Source organism: Anarhichas minor, unplaced genomic scaffold, assembly GCF_050575085.1.
Source record: "Anarhichas minor isolate MPS153535 unplaced genomic scaffold, ASM5057508v1 ptg000011l, whole genome shotgun sequence".
Classification (NCBI taxonomy): Eukaryota; Metazoa; Chordata; class Actinopteri; order Perciformes; family Anarhichadidae; genus Anarhichas; species Anarhichas minor.
Genome location: NW_027466457.1, coordinates 8258863 through 8281745, shown reverse-complemented (window position 1 = coordinate 8281745; position 22883 = coordinate 8258863). Strand labels below are relative to the sequence as shown.

Genomic DNA, 22883 nt, shown 5'->3' with positions numbered 1-22883 from the left:
CCTGCTTTTGGAGCTAGTCAGTTCCCAGAGGACATGGCGGGGTGGAGAATAAAGCAGAGATCCAATGGAGGAGTGAGCTGAAAAGGCCAGTTGTGACGAGCAAAGGAAGGGAAGGAGAAAGCAATTGGGGAGAAGCATAGAAGACAAACCCAGTTATTGAAAGGAAAGCATGTGTGCTTCTCCGTGTTTGTCACTCAGCGGTGTGAAAATGCATCCTGACACCCGTTTATCACTGTATATTTAGGAATCAAAAATTGTTAGAAGGAAATCATGAATTTGAATACATTAGCATCCTCCCCGCTGTGCAAATATCAACGCTCAATGAAGCTTTATATCCTTGTCCTCTAGAGTGAAGGCCATTGAATTGTTTAAATGTGTGCAACTTGAAGCTCAAAGTGCTCACGAGTTTAGATCCACTTATTGTAATAGTATCATGTAAACAGACACAGGCGCATAGGTGCAGCTGTGAATTATCTCTCTCTCTCTCTCACACACACACACGCACTCTCTCAACAAAATATGATGTTTTTTTATAACTCTCTTCCAGAGCCACCTCTCTCACTGGGCATCTACTGATACCCATTAATCACGAGCTCTCTTGTATTGTCAGCCAAGCCTCCTCTCTTCTCTCCTCTCCCCCTCCCTCCCTTCTCTTTCAGCCTGTCAGTTAACAAGCTGTGACACTATGACAGTGATGTGTGTGCAACTGAGTGATGCCTGGCTGCAGCCCTTATTGGAAAGATATTGAAATGCTCCAGCATGAAGGGGGTAGTGATGAAATTGTATTTCTCAGCTCCTTACGACAGAATGTAAAAATGCCAGCTTTGCAGGCTTTTCAATTAGGCTGGGAGGGAGGGCTTTATTTTGGGTCGACAACATGATTCACTTTGACGTACAATCAGCTCCGTAGCAGAAAATCCCATGTTTTTATTTTACACACAGCGAAGAAAATGTAACTATGTACGTAAATGACAGCATCACTCATTTTTCATTGTACTTTGTGTGTGCAGGCTCCGTGTCCCTCAGTGTGTTCCTGGTCTCCCTCGCAGCGACAGTGTGTGCTGTTTGGCTGGTGGCTCTTTGTGGCGTCTGTGGTTGGTGTCAACGCAAGCTGGTGAGTTTGAACACGCACACGAACACGAGCTTCATTAACAGATACTGTACGTGTACTGGAGTCATGTTTGTTAATCCTAACATGCTTTGTCTGCTGTGATTGTACTTGAAAAAGACACTTTGGTGCATTGGAGAAACAACAATGTGTGCAAATATTATGAAAAGCTGTTCAAATATTATGCGCGTTCTTGTTGAACCGAGAATTTCCTGTTGAACGACAGTTAATAATGAAGTATTCAGGTATTTTACTCGTGTAAAAATATTAATATAGTGTGAAAATACGAGTAAAAGTCCTATATTCAAAAGTAAAAGTAGGCTATATAAGTATAAGAAGCAGAATGAACTTAAAGTATTATAAATAAAAGTACTTACTCGACAGAAAAGTTACCTCTATGTAGCACCACCTGCTGGCAGTAGACAGAGGTGTGGTTTTAGTGGTATTGAGTAACTAATGAATATAGTACTGGATTGATGCATGATTCATTTCTGATTTATTTATCATTATTATACAATTTAAGGTAATTGGCTGGTTATAATTATTTCTAAATAGTATTTTAATTGTGCATGTCTTGAGGGCTTGAGAGCCACAGGTGCAATGTCAAGTTGTCCCGAGTTTGGGAAAACAACACTGCGAATGCCCAAAACAATTGGTAATGAAAGTGGATGGCAAAAATGTAATGCCATGTGGGGCTGATTGTCTGCCGTGTACTGTCGCCATTGTCAGACGAAGGTATTTATTGTATCTAGATGGTTATAACAGTTACTCACAGGTCACGAAAACATGCGAAAACTCTTGAGAGACTCGCTGCCCGATGACTTAACATGACCTCAACCAAAGATACTTTATCACAGAGATGACTCATTATAAGCTCCGCCAATGTTTTCAAATGGTATACACTTCCTGTCTCCTAAGTGGACGTAGTGATGGCGTGTTCGCTTATCCCCCCCCCCCCCCCCATCTTGTTTGGAAGTGTTGTGAATGTGCATGGATAAAAGCATAATGGGTTATAGTTGCATCAGGTAATACAATTTTTGTTTGCTGACATAATGTATTTACACAGCTAATGGCCATATTTAGCATTATGAACATCTATTAGTCGCCATGTTACTCCAGTAGCCCAGAATGACCAAACCAAACACTATCCTATCGCCTTTCACCTGAAGGCCACCGTAGTTCTCCAACAAGCTTGTGAAACTGCATGCGTCAGCGTGAGCCGCAGAGTGCACGCCAGCTGCTGTCAAAATATAAATCAACTAATACCATGTGATGTATAGGTAAGCTACTCTGCAGCATTACATATTTGATATTAGGCCCACCATTACAAGTTGCAACATTAATGATGCTTCCACATTAATTCATCACTAAATATAATTCAATGTGATAATATACATCATTCTGAAATGCATATTTTCACACTGTGGTGATGTGCTTCAAAATTGTACATAACAGCAGTATCTATTTACTGTCCATGACTGCATGTTGCTGTAAACACTGGCCACGGTTGCATCAGTGTCCGCACAACTACAACTGGTGCAGACACTAACTACTTCATCTCTCAGACAGACACAGCTCCAACACCAGTACACTGTGCTGATACAGCATCAGGACCAGTCCACTCATTGATGAGAAACAGAACACAGATTAAGCATACTGACCTCTAGTAGAGGGCATGTCATTGTGATTACATGCTATGAAAGGTGATTGATTAAAGAGCGGCAACCACTCATTACGCAGACAGAGCTGTACGGCTAAGTGCCACTTCACTTGACTGATTTCTTTTAGATTTGCATGCCTTTAAAGTTAATTGATTTCTGATTCCTCTTGTGCTTGTACAACCCAGGGACACAGGTCACCTGCTTCGAGTTTAATGTTGGCTCGAACTTGTTTCAGCTCACCGTTGCACTGCTGCGAAACCTATTGGTCCACAGATGGCAGGATTTGGCATTGCAGTAGGCTCTGCACACCACATGCCTCTCTACATTATGACATTTGCATTGCTTGAATCCCTAGAAGGTGACTGTAACTCGATTACTTGTGTATGAACCAGGGAGGAAATGGTCCTTTGGTCCTCTCCGGAGCACTGCTTTAAGTGTAAATGGAACTCATTTCCATCCTGTGACTGAGTCGTGCAGCAGCTACAGAGCAGGGGCGGACTGGGACAGGGTGACGATCTGTTGGCCATATGACCCTATGATGGCCACTATCAACCACGTCCTCACACACAAGATGATGTGCTTCTATCTCAGTGGAGATGCTGTTTGTGCATGTCTTATTTTGTCTTTCCTATCGGTGCATCTTGCCCTGGCTAGTCTACTTCAGGGTGGGTGTTTAATGTGTTTGGTGGTGGTGGGTAAAACAGAGTGGCATTAAGATGTTAATTAAACCCTTTGAAGTCTTTAGACCACTTAATTTGGGGGAAAATGTCAGCCGCCCACTGGTGTGTGAAACCACATTAAACACAGCTGCTTAATGTACAAAATAATTAAGTGTGACTGAGATAAACTGCAGTCCTTTCTATGGTGATGAATGTGTTATCGATGGTGCGCTACACTTTAACAAAGCCTAAATACTAGTCGTCGTGTTGATCATTTTCTCACATTAATATCCTCATCCGTGTGATGCTTTCTATATGTGACTAACGACCACGAAGGCGCGGCAGCTATACAATCTGTTTGCGCTACAGAAACTGTCTCCGCTCCCTCACTTCCCTTGATCTCTTTATCGGTTGTTTTCCATGGTAGCACTATATTCCCTGTACGCATAATTAGAATGTGTATACAGTATGATTTGCATAAACACGGCTACTTTCAACTGACGCACCTTATTATGGATGCGTATCTAGTACGCTTTGAATTCACGCAGGCAGATTTTCTATGCATAACTATATGTTTTCATTCGGTAGAAAGTGCTCAGTGGTTAATGCTCATTTTACATAAAGCTATACCACAAGCCAGGCCACGTCCAAAACTTTCGTTTATGATGTTTGCGAGTGTACTCTTTGACAGTGTCAGCTTTCATAAGAACAAATGTTTGCCTCAAGCTTCACGTGTCAGTTGCGAGTGGGCCCATGCCAGTTTTGGTTATGATTCATAGGTTAATAGACAAGACATTTTGGGTGAGTGTTGCTTTTGGTGTTTTAACTTTGGCAACCAGTGTGATGGGTTTTATTTTAAAAGTCCTCATGTGCGGTCATCCTGAAGCCTCCCTCCTGCTTGACTTTCTGTTATCTAAGCCCTCTGGAAAAACTGCGCAGTGAATGCTGTCGTCCCCTTCTGCTGCCTGCTAAGTCTGCTTGCTCGTTGCTGTTTATAGATGCATCAGCGAGACATTTTTAGAATATGTGCTCAGCCAATAATATTTTTATAAATGTCTTCACATTTTTTACTCCGGTTTCACAGCAAATATTCTTCTGTATCGATTTAGTTATTATTATTTTTTTACTTTTTCATGTCTGATATTATTATTGTTTTTGTAATTGGAGACAAAGTTGGTGACAACACCAACTAAACAAAGAAAATGATCACTGGTTGGTAAGCCGCTGCGTTGTGGGGCTGCTGACTGTCAGCAGGGGCTCGTGTTGTAGGTGTTGGGTGGGATTTTCGGATATCAGAGGTGGTGCAGCGAACATCTGTTTGAGCAGCAGTGGCTGTTTGGCATTCACAAACCCTCTGCTTGCTCCTGTGAGCCCAGTGCCGTTTGTTCCGTAACATAGTTGTGAGTTGAGTTGAGATTGGACCTGACCAGATTCCCAGCATGATTCAACAAGCCCAACTGGGGTGGCATTTTGGGTGCATTAACTGGATGTTAGGGTTCACAGTTGTTAGGAGGATCATAGTAATTATACCAATCAGAGGAGAGAGAAGATGTGAAAATCAATAATTATAGAATTTCAAAACTATTGGGAATACTATAATAAGAGCACATTATGTGGATCTAAAGCCTTGACCTGTCACATTTACGGGACAGTGTGTTGGTGGTGATATGTAAATTTTATGTCGCTGTGATTACACGTTCCTCGATGTCGGCACAAAGCTACACAAGAACACAAGTATTTTTAAATAGATTGTTTTGACAGATGCTGAAAACCAATGATCGACTGATGATTTAGCAGCGGACGACCATTTTAATAGTGTACTCCTCTCTAATTATGGTGTGATGTGGGTAATATTGAGCGAGCATGTAGACTCTTGCTGCCTGCTAATTCACAGCAAACAAACACAGCTGGGTGTTGGAAGGCAGTGCACTGCCAAGTGAGACAGAGAGAGGGGTAGTTTCACTCTGTCTTCTCCCATGTCTGGATTCCTCCCTCAGAAAACCCTCAGCATCACCCTGGGCAGTCCAATGCCGAGTCTTTTCTCACTCATCTGCTGTGACGGAGCAAAAAGAAATCTGTGCCGCGTACATATGGAGCCTCAGTGGGTCCCCGTCCTCTTTTTTTAATACAGTGCATCCATTGGGACGCCAATCAGTAAACACACAAATCTGTCGTGTTTGTTAGGGTAATCTGCAATTACTAAGTGTTTAAAACTCATTAAAGACAGTCTGCACGATCTTAAAGCTCAGCATATTTTGTCCACTTTTGACATCATACTGTATTTATTGTTTGAAGCTTCACTAGTTACATTTTAGTTAACCTTACTTCCTGCTGTTTTTTCATCAAAACTTGGACACAGAGGCATTTTCTGATCTGATGACATCACTTGTCTGCACCAAAACCGTTGCTGTTGAAAAATAAACCGGCTGAAACGACTGATGCTGATGCAGCATAGAAGTAGAATAATAAAACTTCTCATCCATATACAGTACATTGGCTTCAGAAATTATTCAGACCCCTTGACTTTTTTGCACTCTTTATTGTGTTGTCTCTCCACAGATGGTCTATAGGGTTAAAGTCTGGGCTTTGTCCAGGCCGCTCAGGGACAGTCAGAGAATTATCCCAAAGTCACTCCAGCATTGTCTTGACTCTATGCTTCGTGTCATTGTAGCGCTGAAAAGTGAATTGTCGCCCCAGCCTGAAGTTGTGTGCGCTACGGAGCAGCTTTCCTTCAAGGACCTCGCTGTATATCTGCTGCATTCATCCTTCCCTCAATTCTTTCTGACCAGTCTCCATGTCTCTGACGCAAAGAAGCACCACCGCCGTGCTTCACTGTAGAGATGGTAATCACAGTACCTGGTGTCCGCCAGATATAATGCTTGAGTTCAAAACTTGAACACTAAAGTTCGGCTCAGACCGAAGGGTGAAGTTACACTTTAAAATGTCTTTGTTGCCCCCCCCCGCGCGCCCAAGTTCTTGTGATTTGTCTCATAATTGGTTATTCATATCAGTTGGAGGTATTCTGAACTCATGGCTCAGAGCCAGACAGCACTGAATGCTGTAATCGTGTGAAACCATTTGTCGCTTAACAAAAGGATGGCTGGTTTAAATTAGACGTAAGTATTGTCAAGGGCATTTGAGTAGAGGATGATGAGGGGGAATTGCTCACTCTTCCAGTGGTATACTTTAACCCTCATTTGGGGTATTGAGCTGATTTTCTTTATTGTACCTTGTCTTTAGAGCTGGTGAGCTTTGTTATGTTCATCGCTATGGATCCCTGCAGCCTCCACAACTCCCCTGAAGATAGAAGAAGGGTGTTTGTTATCCACTCTTGTGAATAAGCTGAAGGGAAAGGTGTGGGAGATGGTTTTGAAGCTGTGTAATTCTTTCTTTGTGTGTGTGTGTGTGTGTATGGAAATGAGGATCGTCTGACTCGATGCCCATCCATTTCTTGTTTTCACATCCAATCCACTCGGGACTTCCTGTCACTCATTGTTTCTCTCAGTTCATTTTTCGCACCTGTCTCTCCCTCCAATCTCGTTGTCTCACATACCGTCCTGCACTGTCCTTGTTTTTCACTCCATCTGACTGCCTGTTTTTATTTTTTTTAATTTAGTTTCTATTTTCAGCTCTCACCCCTCTTTCTGTACTGGACTCTTGTTCATTCTCCGTGTCTTCCCACCTTCTTGAAATTTTTACGATAGCATTGAATGATACATGAGCTTCCTTTGATAGCTTGTCCTCGCCTGACAGAGATTCAGAGAGATTTTTCCTCCCTAGAAATTGCCGTACAAGAATACAGTATTTATTGTGATGTGCTTATGTAAAAATGATTTTTTTTAGAGTTTCCCTTCTGGGCATGCAGATGTTTTGAAGCTTTAATAGTTGGCTGTATGCATCTTTGTGTTCCCAAAATGCTGTACAAAAATATGAGGTCATGCATTTAGCCAGCATGTCAAGCCAATGATAACAGCTATTTAATGCCGAAAGCCAACTCCAAAAGATCATGATTGGTCTCTCTAGTGTGGGCTGAGAACATGTTGATATGTGTTCAGTATATAGACTTCCATGTCTACTATAGTTTATAAAGAGACCGTTAATCCAGAAGTTAGTATTTAAATTACAAACACGCCTCTTGAATGCAGCTGTTTAACGTGTCGTTCCTGTCAGATCAGTGTTTATTCATCTGTTGACCTGTCTATTTCAGGTTGGTGTCGATTATACAATAGATGAGCGCTTTTGTGTCCTTGTGTGTGTGATAGATATCATTCTTTGCTCAGTAGTGCCATTGTGGGCTTTATCATTTCTGCCCAGCAGTGCTATTGTCTACTCTGGCTTTGGAACAGGTCCAACAATATCCAAAGCCGCAATATCCAAGGTGTGGGCTTTAGTATGAAATTATATCTGTGTTATCTGGACATTATGGAGTTTACGTCAGTCATCTTATAAATAACTGAAGATCAGTACATAAACTGTGGCACAATTTGCATTTCCATACACGTCTGCTATTTATGACCGTTGCATGCATCATACATAGATCTCTGAGTCAACTCAGTCAATTACTCTGGCTGATTGCGTCTCAGAGTTTTCCCCCATGTTTCCCCCTCCGGCTGTCTTCCCAACGGCTACCGCGTTTCAAATGTTACCTTAAAATAGCGTTAACAGGACAGATGCGTCACTTAGTACTAAGGGCGAAATGAAACAAAATAACACCAACTGCCCAACAAGAAATGATGTGACATAAATAAAGAAAAAGCTACAAAATGACAATTAAGTCTGATTATCAGGCTATCGTTGGCTTGCTAGGCTAATGCAATGTATTGGCTATTGCCCTTCCCAGTGGACATTACATATGACAGGCATGGATGAAGACAGTTGACACAATCGGAGAGAGAAAGGAGACGTAGACTCATTTTATGATGCGTATTATATTTGGAAATAAGCAAACCAGAGCCCGACAATTGTCATGACAAAACGCACAAACCCGTTACGGTGTCGCTGGGTCTTAAGGCCCTGTAGTAGAACTCAAGTGAGGTCTGGTAAGGTTTATTACGAAGGCTCATTACAAGGGTAAAGTGGAAGCAGGGAGGTTGCATAGTTCATGATATCCAGTATCAAGCTCCATCATGCTCAATCCCCAACAAGCAAGCCCAACACAGGAAATCGCCCTTCAACATAAGATCCAATTGTCCAAGCCAAGCCACGGTGGCAGCTCTGTGTTCTCCTCCTCCTCGTTTTCTGGGCCGGAGGATCCTCGCCTATCCTTGATGTGTATCAGAGCATCACTTTCAGGGGAGCAGGCGTGGTATTTTGGGGGCCGGGCAGCTTTAGACTGATCCCCTACCTGTCCAACTTGTAGCAAAGTGTCAATAGAGATTACTTGCATTGTGACATGTGTGAAACACCTTTAACTGTAATGAGCTTTTCCAGCCGAATGCACCCAGCAGACCTCCCTTTTTGAAGCCTTTAAATTGCCATTATTTCCATGGTTACAGCAGGTCATGCTCTAGCTATTTGAAGTCAGGCTGGTGCGAGTCTTTCTAGAGGCTTCTCTCCAGTACCCAGCGGATTACTTTAAAGAGGCAATTGCCATGTAAATTTCAGGGTGGTACGAATGATAATCATAGTCAGAAATGGCTCTCTGCAGCAGATTTGATTTGACTTTGATGAGTGTAATCAGGAGACCATCGGGTAAAGGACTGATGGCACAGTGTTCCTGAGATAATGGGAGAGGCATTTACACTTGAAATTAGTATAGCAAAAACAGAGCTTCAAATGACAAATCTAAGCTAACCTTTTGTTTCTCTGCTTTCTCTGTCATCTCCTCCCCCTGCTTGGCTCAAGGGGAAGAGGAATAAGCCAGGAGTGGAAACAGCAGACACTCCAGACTCGGCACGTGGGCGAGGGGAGAAGAAAGCCATCAAGTAAGTGACTGGTAATGGGTTGGGGTAGAATAAATCTGGTGATAATGAACTCTATTTGGTTCAGCTGTGAGTGCTGCGACGTACACCACACAAACAAGGTGGAAAATAAGGCCTGGTGTTTTATCTTGAAGAGCACAATCTCTACGAGAGCATGTTCGGGTAGACTTTAAACGAAAGGTTAGTGATTTAATCAGTATAGATTACATCTGCATTATCTAACCTGTGAAGCTTTTGGCTGGATGAGCCTGCTCCTGCACGTATCTTATGGGTTGTAAGATAGGTCTCACTTAAGTGCAGGCCTTTAGCCACGCCTCTGCATTGCTTCAAATGGTGCAGGTTCAAGTAAACGTAGGGGGGGGCTTGTGAGCGCTCTTTGTGATATGAGTATAAATGTTTGGGAGGATTTTTTGATTTAACATTTCTTACAGGGCTCAAACTAAGATTAAGATATTTTCTGTTCTTGATGAAACAAGACTATAGGTCAACACCAGGAAATGTCAGCTCTGTAATGCTAAGTACAATATTTTATTCCACAAAAATGCCTCTATTAACCACTGCTCATCACCACTTCTCTTCTATAGCCTGCTGCTGTCTCGGCTATTTTTGAATGTCTTCTTTTTACTTTTAAGCACTAAAGATGGACTATGTGAATGTATTCTGACTTGAGTCCCTCGGTCTCTTAATTTTTTGCATTTTCTTTCTCACTGGCTCCAGCAGCATTGGTGTGCTCAGTTGGCCATTTCAGCTTCAAACTCCTTCTCTTTGTGCACTACCTTTCTCTCCTGCTCTGTCCCTGTGCTACAGCTCTGACCACTGCTGTGTGACTCGTATGACATCAGTGATTCTGCTCACTTTTTCCTCCTCTACTTTGATTGTCTGCGATTTATCTCTCTGCCTTGTGTCTCATGCGTTCTCACCGCTCACGCCGAGGACGGGGCGCCTGACTTCTTGATGTTTACTCAAATGTGTTTCATCAGTGGTGCCGTGCTAGATGAACAGAAATTAATCACATGCTTTATGTATTCATCAGGTTATGACTTCCTCTTTTCTTGCATCTCCTTCTGTTTTTCTCTGTCTTTGCTACACATTGCTTTATGAAAAGCTTTTGAGAATGCCTTTTTCCCCCAGGCTGCCCCTTTTTGGTTTTAAAATCAAACAACTATGGTGATTTGTCAACTTCAGGTGGAAAAATAGACATTAATCTGGTCCTGTTTTGTTTCAAACTCCCATTCAGTGCAGCTGTAAAACCAACGCTCTTCCTCAAACCAAGCCAACGGATGAAAGCAGGAGCGCCTGTTGCGAATGGTTGGTTGGTGCCAAAGGCTGTCCATAGTTGTATTGCTCTGACCTGTCTCTCTCTTTGGCCACAGTGATCTAGACAGAGACTTTTGGAATAACAATGACAGCAGCACAGTGCAGCAGAGGTGGAGCTCCTATCCGCCCAAGGAGTTCGTACTAAACATTTCTCCCTATGCCCCATATGGAGATCCTCGCCTCACACTCAAGTGAGTCTTGGTCCAAGGTTGGTAAGAGACTTCCCCCTGAGCAGGGCTGTAACGAGGCAGGGGCAGTGCCACTCTCCCCTTTCCCTTCCCGATTTCCTTTCCTTTCGTCCCTTGCTTGCATTCCTCTCCTCTCCCCTCCTCACACCATCCTCTTTTCTAGTTGAGCAGTCACCACCACTAGCCACTCATCAAATTGAACCATTAGATGTGGATGTTACATGGCCGAACAGCTTATTAAATCCACCTAGTTTCATAATGTTGATTATTTTCATTTTCCTGAGGACATTTCCTCATGAGTAACCAGTGGTATTTAGCCAAAGGCCCTTTGGAAAAAGACCATTCTGTAAATGTCACAGTTTTGCAATATTCACAAAGTGTACATTTCTAGACTTATTAATGTTGTATAATGCGATTTCCATCAACAATAGTAATAACGACAACAATAGCAACACAGCCAATGTTAGAACACTGGAGGTCACGAATGGTTACTAATGATTAGTCATAATCTGCTTGGAAAATGTGAGTGCAGGAAATGTCATACGCACATTACAGCATCACTGCGACAGCCATTCGACTATTACTGCAGCGTCAAAACAGCACAGCCCTGTATCCTCCGCGGGCTAATTTCTGCCGCAACTTCTCACATCCCGTCACCTTCTAATGAACAGAGAGGCGCGTGCTCAGATGCCCCCCCACTCCCTACAGCCCTGCCGGTCCCACTAACTCCTGACCTCTAACCTCTCGCCTCTTTCCCATGGGGCTCTAACCATGGAGACGGACAACCCTCGTAACTTTCCTCTCAAAAAGACATACTTTAACCCACCGTATCTGTAATCTGTGTATCTCCCCGCCCTTTTGCTTGTGTGAACTGAAATTGTTGTTGTTGTTGTTATTGTGGAGGGTTGACCGTTGAACCAGGTTGCAGGGTGGTGCCAGTGTTCACCTGTGGTTTACATTCATATGTGGCTTCTCTCTGATCCCCATCAACCTAATATCTAAGGTGTACTGCACTAACATTGTAGCACTTCAACTGTGTCTACTGTCTGTCATATGGGGAGATAGGGTAACAGTGTTTTTACTTGATGCAATAAAAGTCATTTTTTCACTCACTAGGCACTTGAATCCAATATAGCAGTAGCAAGGTCATACCTATCTCCCTCCGGGCACAGAAAAAGCTCTACGCTTAGACATCCTGCTACCAGGCATCTGTCTGATAAACTGTCTAATAACTGGTCATCTTTAATAGACCTAGCTGTTGAGGACTGTGTGTCAAATGGCCTGCAGAAAGGAGGCAGCTATGTGCTCATGGACGCGGTGGATATATGGATTGCTGTCTGAAAACTCTGCCTGAAGATGATGGCTGCTGATCTCAGGAAACCAGCTTTAGACCCTACTGCTCGTGTTTGAGAAGTTATTATTTTTTTAAATCCTCAAGGTTCTCAGTTATTGTCCATAAAGCTGTTTTTCAGCAGGCCCTGTCTTTCCAGCAGTGGAAAATAAATTAACTTTTCAGTGCAGTAATGGTAAAATGAGCTGTGTTTTCTGCAGTGCATGTGAGCCAGTAAAAAAATACATTGACTTAGAATAAGAAAACATTAAAAAGATATTTTAACTAGGGGAGACGGGGGCTTTAGCAGCATAGTATTGACTTCAACCAATATTATGCTGCTAAAGCAGACAGCTAGGAATTATTTCCACTTTGAGATTCTCTCGAGATCAGCAGCTTTCAATCTCTTTAATCATTTATCAATCCGGTAACCATCCCTGCACAACAGTCTCCGTGCTCAAGGATTTATTGGATTGGAAGTTCAATACGATCATTTTTCAATATTGAACTTGTTATAAAAATAACGTCAGCAACGGGCATGCCACAGTCTTAAAGTCATGGTGATTTGACGTAATGTTATTTTGAATTTATGCACCAAATACATTATAGTTAATTTGATCAATCTGACAGCTTCCAGATGAAAAACTGTCAACGACTTAGTGACTATATTTCTTCTACTGTCAGTGAAGTTCAGTCAGAAATATGATTAATATCTGAATGCTATATTCCTGTAAATACTCTTAGTGATTCATGGTCCCTTTATTTATGTGTTCCTACCTTTGATGAAGAGTAAAGACGTTCACCTTGTTGAAGAGTAAAGACGTTCACCTTGTCCTCGATAAATGAGGCCGGCGTCTCTTGTGTTGACCGTTGCTTCGGCTGCTGTTCCATGCTGCTGTTGTGATTGATGACTTATCCACATGCTCTGTCAGGGTAGTTGGTCAGAATTCAATGTAAAAGGTGACCTTCAAAGAGACATGATGCAAGTGTAGCACCCCTTCCCCCCCCCCCCCCCCCCCCCCCCAACCCCATGCTTACACACCCGACGACATGTGTCTTCTGCGCCTCATATTTTGCGTCTCCTGGAGCAGGAGCACCATGCATATTAATGAAATGTAGTCATGTCACCAGAGGGCACTACTGTGCTTTATTTTTGATCATCACTGCTTTCAGAGTAGATGTGACATGTTAAACCTAAAACCAGCTTTGAGAGGAAATCTGAGTTGGCGAGTTTGCTTAAGTATGAACACTGTACCATTTTAGGAGGTTGATATGATTAGATTGCCCTTATGATCCTTTCTACTGTGTGGTTCAGGTATTTCCTGTGTACCGTTATTAATGCTAAGTGGTGATCAGATGACAAGCAAATCTTTAGAAAATGAAATATTACACATTAGGATCTAAAAAAAGAGTGTAATTGGTGTTCTACCTGAACAAATGCACTTGTATTTAACAGAATATCACTCATTTGATTTCCCAAATGAGTCGATTATTTGCTCATGAGGCACTTCAGTTCAAGCCGTCCTCCAGTTGCTCTAAGTTGCTACTATCGAATTGCCTTGTATAGTAGCACATCTCAGGCCCCAAATACCTAAATGAATGAGAGAATGAGACCTAAATAACCGGCATCCACACACTGTTGCCACTAGTGAATGCTGGCAGCTGTAGTATTGGTCCTCCAGGCTCTAAGGAGTGACTTCTTGCTGGTTTTCCATCCTCCACAGGCTCCCTGTAAATTCTCCTCTTCCTCCTCTTCCTCCCTGCTCTCCTCTCCCCCATCCCTCTCTTTCTCCACACTGGACTCCACACAGACCTTTTCCTCCTCCTGCCTCTTACTTGGCCTGGAAAACTAGACCTGCCCCCTCACACACTCTGCTGATCTGTCTCACCTCCTTAGCCATGTGGTTACTCAATCTATTTTACTGTGTGTGTATGTGTGGTTTTGTCTGTCTTTCTCACGCTCTTTGGTCTTTTTCTCCTCTGCCTGTCGTTATTCTCCCTCCTCTATACCTTCTGTCTGCTGTGGGACCTCGGCACCCTGTCTCTCTCTCTTAGTGGGGCAGTGTCAGGGGGTCAGAAGGGGGCAGCAACTGGGCATGGGGATGATGGGGGGGGTCCTTATCGCAGTGACAGCGTGAAGAGCATGGTGACAGAGGGAGTGAAGGCCGGGAGGTGGCAGACCGTCCAGGGCCACATGCAGTCCGGAGGATTGAGACCCAGCGAGTGAGTTCAGAACCGGGTAGAAAAAAAAAAGCAAACATTTCACTGTGCAGCAGAATTAACACATTATAACAATGCAAATGAAAACAAGTTTTTACCTCCTCCTCCTCCGCAGCAGCAGCTGTGGTCAGATGAATGAATCAGTTCTGAGTCGACACAAGGAGAGTTAGGTCAAGTTCAGCAGGGAGGAAAGTGCAGCTCAGGTGTCACAGTGAGCATGTTGGCACAGATCAAAGTGTGAGCACACGGGAAATGTGAACTCTCGTCATCACCAGAAGATAACAATAGTCGCCCGAGCTGTATCACACTGACTCAAACCTTCAGCTGACACAGTCGGCCCAGCTGCACAATATAGCCCCGTGTATGAATCTGCAGGAGGATATGATTTATTTATGTGAGGAACTGCACTGCCTGCAAGTGTACTTTAAAAAAATGCTATGCAGAAATAGTCTCACTTTCACACTCTGACTGAGATGATGCCTCACACCTTCCCAACCCACCTTTTAATTAAGATCTAGGCTGGAATGTGAAATGATGTTTATCACTGACTGCATGTATCCCACAGCCATGACATATGACACAAGTTAGGGTCTATATTCAGCGTGTTGTAAATGAGGCAGTTCATTTTCAGTTCTTCATGATTTCTTTGCACCTTCCTTTGGCACCTCGTGCCTGCGATGCTTCCTCCACAACACATTTACGCTCGTCACTACCTCACTCCTCATTCCCTCCTTCTCTTCTCTCCTCATCTTTCTTTTTGCCCCCTGTCTATAATTGGATTCTATTTTCAGGCTGCTATAAGTGTCTGTGTCTCTTGTGTTTGTGTCTCGCACCCCATTTTCTGCCTTTCCTCCATCCTCACCCTCTGCTCTTATCGTTCCCATCGCGCTCTCCATCTTTCTTTTGCTGTGTAATGCAACTCCTTTTCTTCTTCTTTTTCTTCTGTTTTGCCCATACACTGTTTTATTTCTGCAAAACCTTCCATTACCTTTTTTATCCCTTTTATTGTGATTGTCGGATATGATGGACACTAAAAGCCTCATTCATGCAGAATTATGTCAGGTGAAGTTATGCGGAGCGGAGTAAACTGCACCTAACTGATGTGAATAGCTCTCTCATGACCTAATTCTGGTAGTCTGGTTTACACAGTGATCTGAGAGAGAGGAGGATATATTTGGTGAGTAGAGGAAAATATAAAAAGGATGATACAGGATACCGTACAGCCCACAAAACACAGGAATGATGTTTAAGTAAGTGTTGGCATCTAAATACCATGTAAATAATAACATTTGTAAGAAAGGCATGAGCTAATTAAACAGCATTTTTGAAGGGGAGGAGTGGAAAATGAGAGGCTAACAGAGGGAGGGAGTTATACTGTAGGACTTGGTTGGCTGTTGGGATGTCTCTAGAGGTGCGGCATATATTCAAAAGACCAAAAAGACTTAGAGTCAGGAAGAGAGGCTATCAGAGATGGAAAAAGTTGACTGACGAGTCGAGGACATGGGGATCTCTTATCAGACCAAAAAACCCTCGTTAAGAACGCCTGGAACCTGCAAAACTACAACACACACGCCTCGACGCAGTCACGTGGCACAGAATCGCGCCACGCCCGTGCGGACGGTGCACATCCGACCACTGCCCACGCGAAACACGCCCTCACGCAAACAGCACGCTCAGACCGCACAGACCCGCAAGGTGCACACACATCTGACGCAGACGCACAGGGCGAGCTCACCGTTTGCACACTGCTGCCCGACGCGGCGCTATGAGCAGTACACGGCTCACAGCGACCACTCAGGCTGCACCTTCTACTGCTATTTCTGCTACTGCTGTTACTGCTGCTGCCTCACGTTGCTCTCTTTCTCTCTCCTCCTCCTCCTCTCTCCACCTCCCAACGCTCCTCCCTCTGCCTCCTTCCCCACTTTGTCATCACACATCACTCTTCCTCCTGCTTCCTCCTCCTCCCCCTCTCGATCATCAACTTCCTGTTTGGATGAACTTTCCCGTATCTATCCGGGCGTCAACCTGACTTCCTCCGCTGTGTCTCCCTACTGCCCTGTGCCACCTTGTCTCATCTATGATGATTCTTTCCCTCTCTTCTACGTCTCATCTCCTGACCTCACCACTCCTGACCAATTCACCTCCTGTTGCCACGGCTCCTCTCCGACTTCTCCTTCTTCCTCTTCCGTGCCCTCTGACTCCATCCTCCCTCCTCATCATCCTATCCTATGCCGGCCGTGGCCTTCTTCGCGCTCTCTTTCCTCCCTACTCCTCTGCCCTCCCAGCTTTGGGGAACCAGTCTTATCGTATACGTCCACTTTGGAGCACATCCCCTCCCGGCCTCGGACGCTGCTGCGCCAGCAGAGTCTTCAGCAGCCTCTCATCCACCCACCAGGCCCCATTCTCGGCCATCCCCCCACCACATCCCAAAGTTTGGGACAATTACACACTGCACCTGGACAGCCTGGGGGAGGCGGGGGTGCTGGGAGAGGAGAGGGAGGTGGCGGCAGTGGTGAGGGTGGGGGTGCAGGTACACGAGGCGGTCCCAGGGGTGTACGGGGCAGCCCATCAGGAGCAGGGGCCTCTCGCAATAGGGGAGGTGGAGCAGCAGGGCGCTCTCGTGCCAATCCTGGCAGCTGGGATTACACGATGGACCAGATGCGAAGTCGCGGCCTGGACGTCAAGTCCTTCCTGTGAGTTTCTTCAACTCTTCCTACATATTTTGATGGAGTCTTTGTAGTGTCACCTGCTTCAGGCCTCTGTCTTTATCCGTGTCTTACAGTACATGCTATGTTATGCTAAGCAGAGTTATTTTAAGTATTTGTTTAAGGTGATGCTTTGCAATGCTTAATGTCTTAGAATCAAATTGTTATTAGTATTTTTAATAGTGTATCTATGTTTAAGTACTAACTAATCTGCTTTTACCTTTTAACTTTGTGTTCTGTGCCTCTTCTTTCGGTTGTCTATTTTCAGTTTGCATCTGATATCCAGGGAAGGATATTACTTCTGTCTTTCAAAATATGTACTGTGTGATTGTGTGCATACATGCATAAATGTGTATTGTGTAGGTGTGTGTTTTTGTGGTTCACGGCTGTACAAGATAGTGTGTTTGGAGCAAGTTCTCATAGCTTTCACTACTGCCAGAAAGATATTCTATATACAGCTACAAAACGCAATTTAGTCCATGTTGTTTATTAATGTAGGATGATGAAGTTGATTGCAGATGAGGAGGCCAGAGGATGGCTTATATGAAAACTCGATTATAAATGTAAATAAGGGAAGAGTTATGGATGTAAATAAGCTGTTGTCTTTTAGCTCTAAGCCCTGTGGTTGTGTAAGAGATGGCTCAACATGTCATTTAATCAAGACGTCATAGATAGATATTAACAATTATACATTATGGTTATTAGATTTTAATCTTAGAGGGGGAGTACATGGTAACTTGTTATATTGTATGATCCTTTCAAATCTCAGCTCAAACTGATTGTTTAATGAGTTATTACCTTGTAAACAGTTATAAATAGTTTTGTTCATATGAAGTGATGTATCAGTGATCAGTTACATTTAATTGCAAAGCTTCTTATTGAGCAATCTCTTAAAAAAAATAAATGCATTCCCCCTAATTTTAGAATGAAATAACATGTTTATAAAAAATTGCAAGAAAAGGTTGCGACATATTGTGGGCTTTTTCTGTCCCATTCTGTAAAAAAAGTGTTCAGTGTTTACACTGTACGCTCTGCTAAACAGTAACATCTGTTTGCATGGCATTCAGCCTGTCTGCTGCAATTGTTTCTGCAGGACAGAGCTGCTGGTGCTCGTTCATAATATTCATGAGATGGTGTCATAAAAAGTCACATTTTGTATTCAAGCCGCCCTACTCAATTACATGATGTTATTTCGGAGCCATCACTTGAAATGATGGCTCCGATGGCCATCACTTGAAATCAATATCCTGCTCAGGGGACACACCAGTAGGCCTTATTCATATTTCATGAGTATTTGCAACTAAACTCTTTTTCTGGTACCACTGTAACTTTTATGCTAATGGTGGTTGTGCAGTTAGCCTGCTGACATGTGCTTCAGCATGTGTACATCACACCGTCCACATGTCACTGTGCATCAGTAAAAGAACAAGGGTCAAGCAGCTGTGTTTTGTGTTAACCCTGAAGCATTGATCTTATGTCACCAGCGCCATTACTTCTACAACATATTGTTACTTCAGGCCAGAAGTGGAGGGAGAGCAGATGAGGGAGAGCGGGGATGATGAAGGTATGACGTAGGACACTGCCAGAGTAAAGCATGCGTTTAATGTCCCTTTGCACTGATTTCCATTTTACAGTAGCTTCTCACAATTTCTTTTATTTTATTTTTTTATTTGTGTAAAAGCTTCTCTAGGCATTTGAGTATGACACAGCTGAGCTAATGTCAACGGCTAGCGGAGCATTAGCAATGTAGCAAACGCGCCACAACCAAGGTCATTGAGAATATCGCCCATAATACTCAACTTATCTAGTCGACTCATCATTGTAAACATGAGATTGAGGTCATATATGGTGATGTATTTCCTTCTTTGCAACGGCAACACCTCATATGATTGATGACAGAGCGGTCTAGTAATAGACGTGACCCACTGTTCAAGCCAGTTAATTTCAATCTTGGCCAGATTCCCTATCTGGGTGAATCATTGCTCAATGAATGTGTTGATGTGGTTGACACAGATATCTAGCCTTTGGAGCTATTTGACCAAATGGATATCTTGGGTGAATGGTCGCCCTGCTTTTTGGCATAAAATCAATAACTTATCCTAATGTAATTAATGTCTGCTCCCTCTCTCGCTTCCTTAATGTTCGGTGCATTCATTTAAGTTTTTTTTACCAATATTCTTGAGTGTAAATGCTCATACTTGAAAGGTGATGGGAGAAGAAGGATCCGATGACCATTTAACCAATAACCTGTACTTATAGTAACAATACAAGCACCATGCCATTGGATATATTATTGAGGGTGCCCCGATCCGGATTATTAGGTTCCGCTACGGATCACAGGGTCTATTTGAAGCTTTGTATTTAACAGTTTGACATATTTATTTATTTAACTGTTCTTAAAAACAAAGTATGAAAATTAATTGATGAAAAATTATCGGTAGCACTTTATAATAACTACACACTATGAAGCATTAGTTAAGTATGAGTAAACACTTAATTCATCATTTATAAAGCATTGTTCCTACATTAATAATTCATTAGTATGCAGTTCATAACAACAGTTGTAAATGTTTTATTCTTGATTAATAAGCCCGTCTATTATGTGCTTCATTATTGTGTTTTCATACTTTATAAATGATGGATTCCCCATTTGTAAATGAAGTATTATATATTTTACAAACAATTATTAAGGAGTTGTAGATGATTAATATGATCATTTATAGTGTTAGTAAATGATTAATAACTTATTTAGATGTACATTATTCATGCATTTATATATATAATGGTTAGGGACTATGTTAATATATGCTTTATAAATGCATATTAATACTGCAATTCATGATTAATTCATGATTTATTAAGGTAGTTACTACTCATTGACAAATGTTTATTTATTTGTAGGCAACATGTGCAACATGTTAAGCCTAAGCCATTTTAGATAAAATGTCTAACATTTTTGTGTCGTCTGATCGGCCTTCTAGAGACCACCGATCAAAATATTTAGAACCATTTTGAGCCTGCATTTGCCGGAGTAAATGTGGAAATATTATGGAGTAGATTAAGGAATTAATATGATAAAAACAATTCAAATATTGAGTCAGCTGTAACGCATGAAGTCCGCGTGTAATAGTAAGCAAGTGAGCAGACAAGTTGAAACATAGAAGACATGTCAGTAAAAACAATCAGCCTAAAGTAATGGATAAAAGTTCAGATTGTTTGCTAAAAGTAATGCATAAACGTTAGAGATAGACGATATAGATAAAATCACTTTCAATGGAAACATTTATGACGTGTGGTGGTGAAGGGGTATTTAAGTTAAGCTGAAAGTAGTTGTGGGTTTCTTGTGGGTGTTCGACATAAAAGGCTGGGAACCACTGTTATAGACGTATAACAGGGAAATGATTAAACATGGCTTTATGGGGCTGCAAGAAATGCTTTTGACAGCATGTAAGAAAGATGAAATTGTGAAGTTCAGGGTGATATCTTTCCACAGCTTGGCAGCACTGTATTTTCTTAGCGGAGGTATTGTAACGCAGTCAGAGGCTTAAGCTATAGAACCGTGGGTGTGGGTGACAGGAAGTAGGGAAGGAGGCAGAGAATTAAGAGCCGGGGATAGCGATGAGGGGGAAAGGGGATTTGGAGAGCAAGTGTGACATAATGGAGAAGATGAAATGAGAAGAGAGCAACACGGAGAGCGAGAGAGCAGTGACCCAGAAAACGGTGACATACACCGAGCACCTCAAGATACTGTGTCACTCAAATAGAAACAATTAGTCCAGATCTTCTTAATGAGGCTCAATTAAATCTTAACTCTGGAGAAAGACGACATTCATGTTCGATGGGAAAGGTGAGTCTGGAGGGAAAGCAGAAGGCGGGTTAAATAACTAAATAAATTAGTGTGTGTGTGTGTGTGTGTGTGTGTGTGTGTGTGTGTGTGTGTGTGTGTGTGTGTGTGTGTGTGTGTGTGTGTGTGTGTGTGTGTGTGTGTGTGTGTGTGTGTGTGTGTGTGTGTGTGTGTGTGTGTGTGTGTGTGTGTGTGTGTGTGTGTGTGTGTGTGTGTGTGTGTGTGTGTGTGTGTGTGTGTGTGTGTGTGTGTGCACATACAGGCCTGTACATACTTCTTACATGTGTGGAAGCTGATGTGCAAGCTGCTGAATATCACATCCATTAACAATCATTAACTAATCACCAACAGCTCCCTTAATTTAGTTGTCTGTACGATGTGAACACAGAGTGCACCTGTTGTCAGCACCACTTCATTAAAATCATTACGTTATTATTAATTTGGCCTTTCAGTTTAAAAGGTTTCTTTTAAATATCCTTCCCTGGACAAAGTGCTTACTGCTGGGGTGTTGCATTTTTCACATTAATGACCATTTTCTCTGTAACTGCTTCCTCTGTTTAATGTCATAAGGTCTCTTATTGTCCCGCCTCTCATGCTTTCTGTCCTCGCTGTCACTTAAAATGACCTCTTTTCTTCTCTCCCCCTGCACCACACCTTCTTTATGTCCGATTTCCCTATCCTTTGCATCTGTTCTCTTTTCTGGCCTCTTGTTCTTTCTCTGTATCTATCTCTTTATCGTATTTATTTTATGGGGAGCCAGTGAGGGGAAGCTGGTGGTCCTGGCTCTGGCCATTGGCGTGGCCGAGCAAGATGACTTTGCCAATATCCCTGACCTGCAGGAAACAGCGCAGGCACCCCCACCAGCCAATCAGGAGCCCCCTCCTGAGAAGAGGTACCAGATAACATACGAGAGTGCTTGTTGTGTGTGTGAGCGAATGATGGGGTGCAAATGAAAGTATGTGAAGGATATGATATCAAAGAAAAAGAAGAGATTATTTCAGAATGTTTGTAGAGGAGAGTAGTTTTGTTTTGTAGTGTTTTCGGTGAGTCACTGCACTTAAGTGCATTGTGCCACAGACCTGCACCTGAAATAGCCCCAGAGCTCAACACTCTGTTACAGAAATAAAAACGAGAGCTGACTATGAAACCAAATGTAGAAAAAATGCCTGAAATGCTGAGATGAGTAAAGAGATTTGGATGTTAGCTGAAAAGCAGCAATGAGCTCATAAATCAGGGCAATGAGATTCTCACTGGTACTCCAGTCCTTTTTTCTGCTTTTAGGGGTGGAAATTTCAGCGAATCACATAAAACCAACATTTTCTCATGCCAGTGGTCTTTTTTTTTTTTCCTGACCGTGATAATTATCTCCCCCATCGCAATGACATTCTCCTCCACCACTTCATCTCTATTCGTTTGTCTCTTCACTCTTGCCTTACAGAGACCTCCCATTGGTAATTGTTGTATTTCCTTTGTATTTTCATGCTTTTTTTATCCTTTCTACTCCCGTTTTTGCTTTTTTCCCTCCTGCTCATTAGCTTCCTTCAATCACCCTCTGCTGCTCTGAGAGTCCCATCTCTGTAGCTCCACCGAGGGCCCAGAGAGCCTCCTCATTATTCCACAACATGTTAGTCACTTACATAAACACGCTGCTAAAAATAAACCTTTTCCTTGCCAGCTACTTTACACTAGATGCCAAGATATTTCCACTCATCTTTAAGGATGCACTACTCTCACTAGCATCTCCCTATCTCCCAAAATAATTAGTTTAGCATTCTGTTTAGGATTTCGTCCAACTTTTTTGTGGAACAGTTTAAGACTAACAAATGAGTACAGTGGCTGTGTCATGTAATTCAAACAGCTGAAACCGCACTGTGCTTGTGTTGTTCCCTTTACGGCCGTGGATGGTGGTTGTGATTATTCGCACCAGCGT

The 22883-nt window shown here is 42.7% G+C and overlaps 1 protein-coding gene across 1 annotated transcript in view; it reads left to right on the top strand.

Annotated features, from left to right (window-relative positions):
- syt7a (synaptotagmin VIIa) overlaps window positions 1-22883 on the top strand; it is a 61896-nt gene that overhangs the window by 25515 nt on the left and 13498 nt on the right. Inside the window, exons 2-5 of the mRNA XM_076089766.1 lie at window positions 1011-1114; window positions 9273-9352; window positions 10717-10857; window positions 21714-21845. Coding sequence (XP_075945881.1) covers window positions 1011-1114; window positions 9273-9352; window positions 10717-10857; window positions 21714-21845 — 457 coding nt within the window. The remainder of the gene's footprint in view (window positions 1-1010; window positions 1115-9272; window positions 9353-10716; window positions 10858-21713; window positions 21846-22883) is intronic.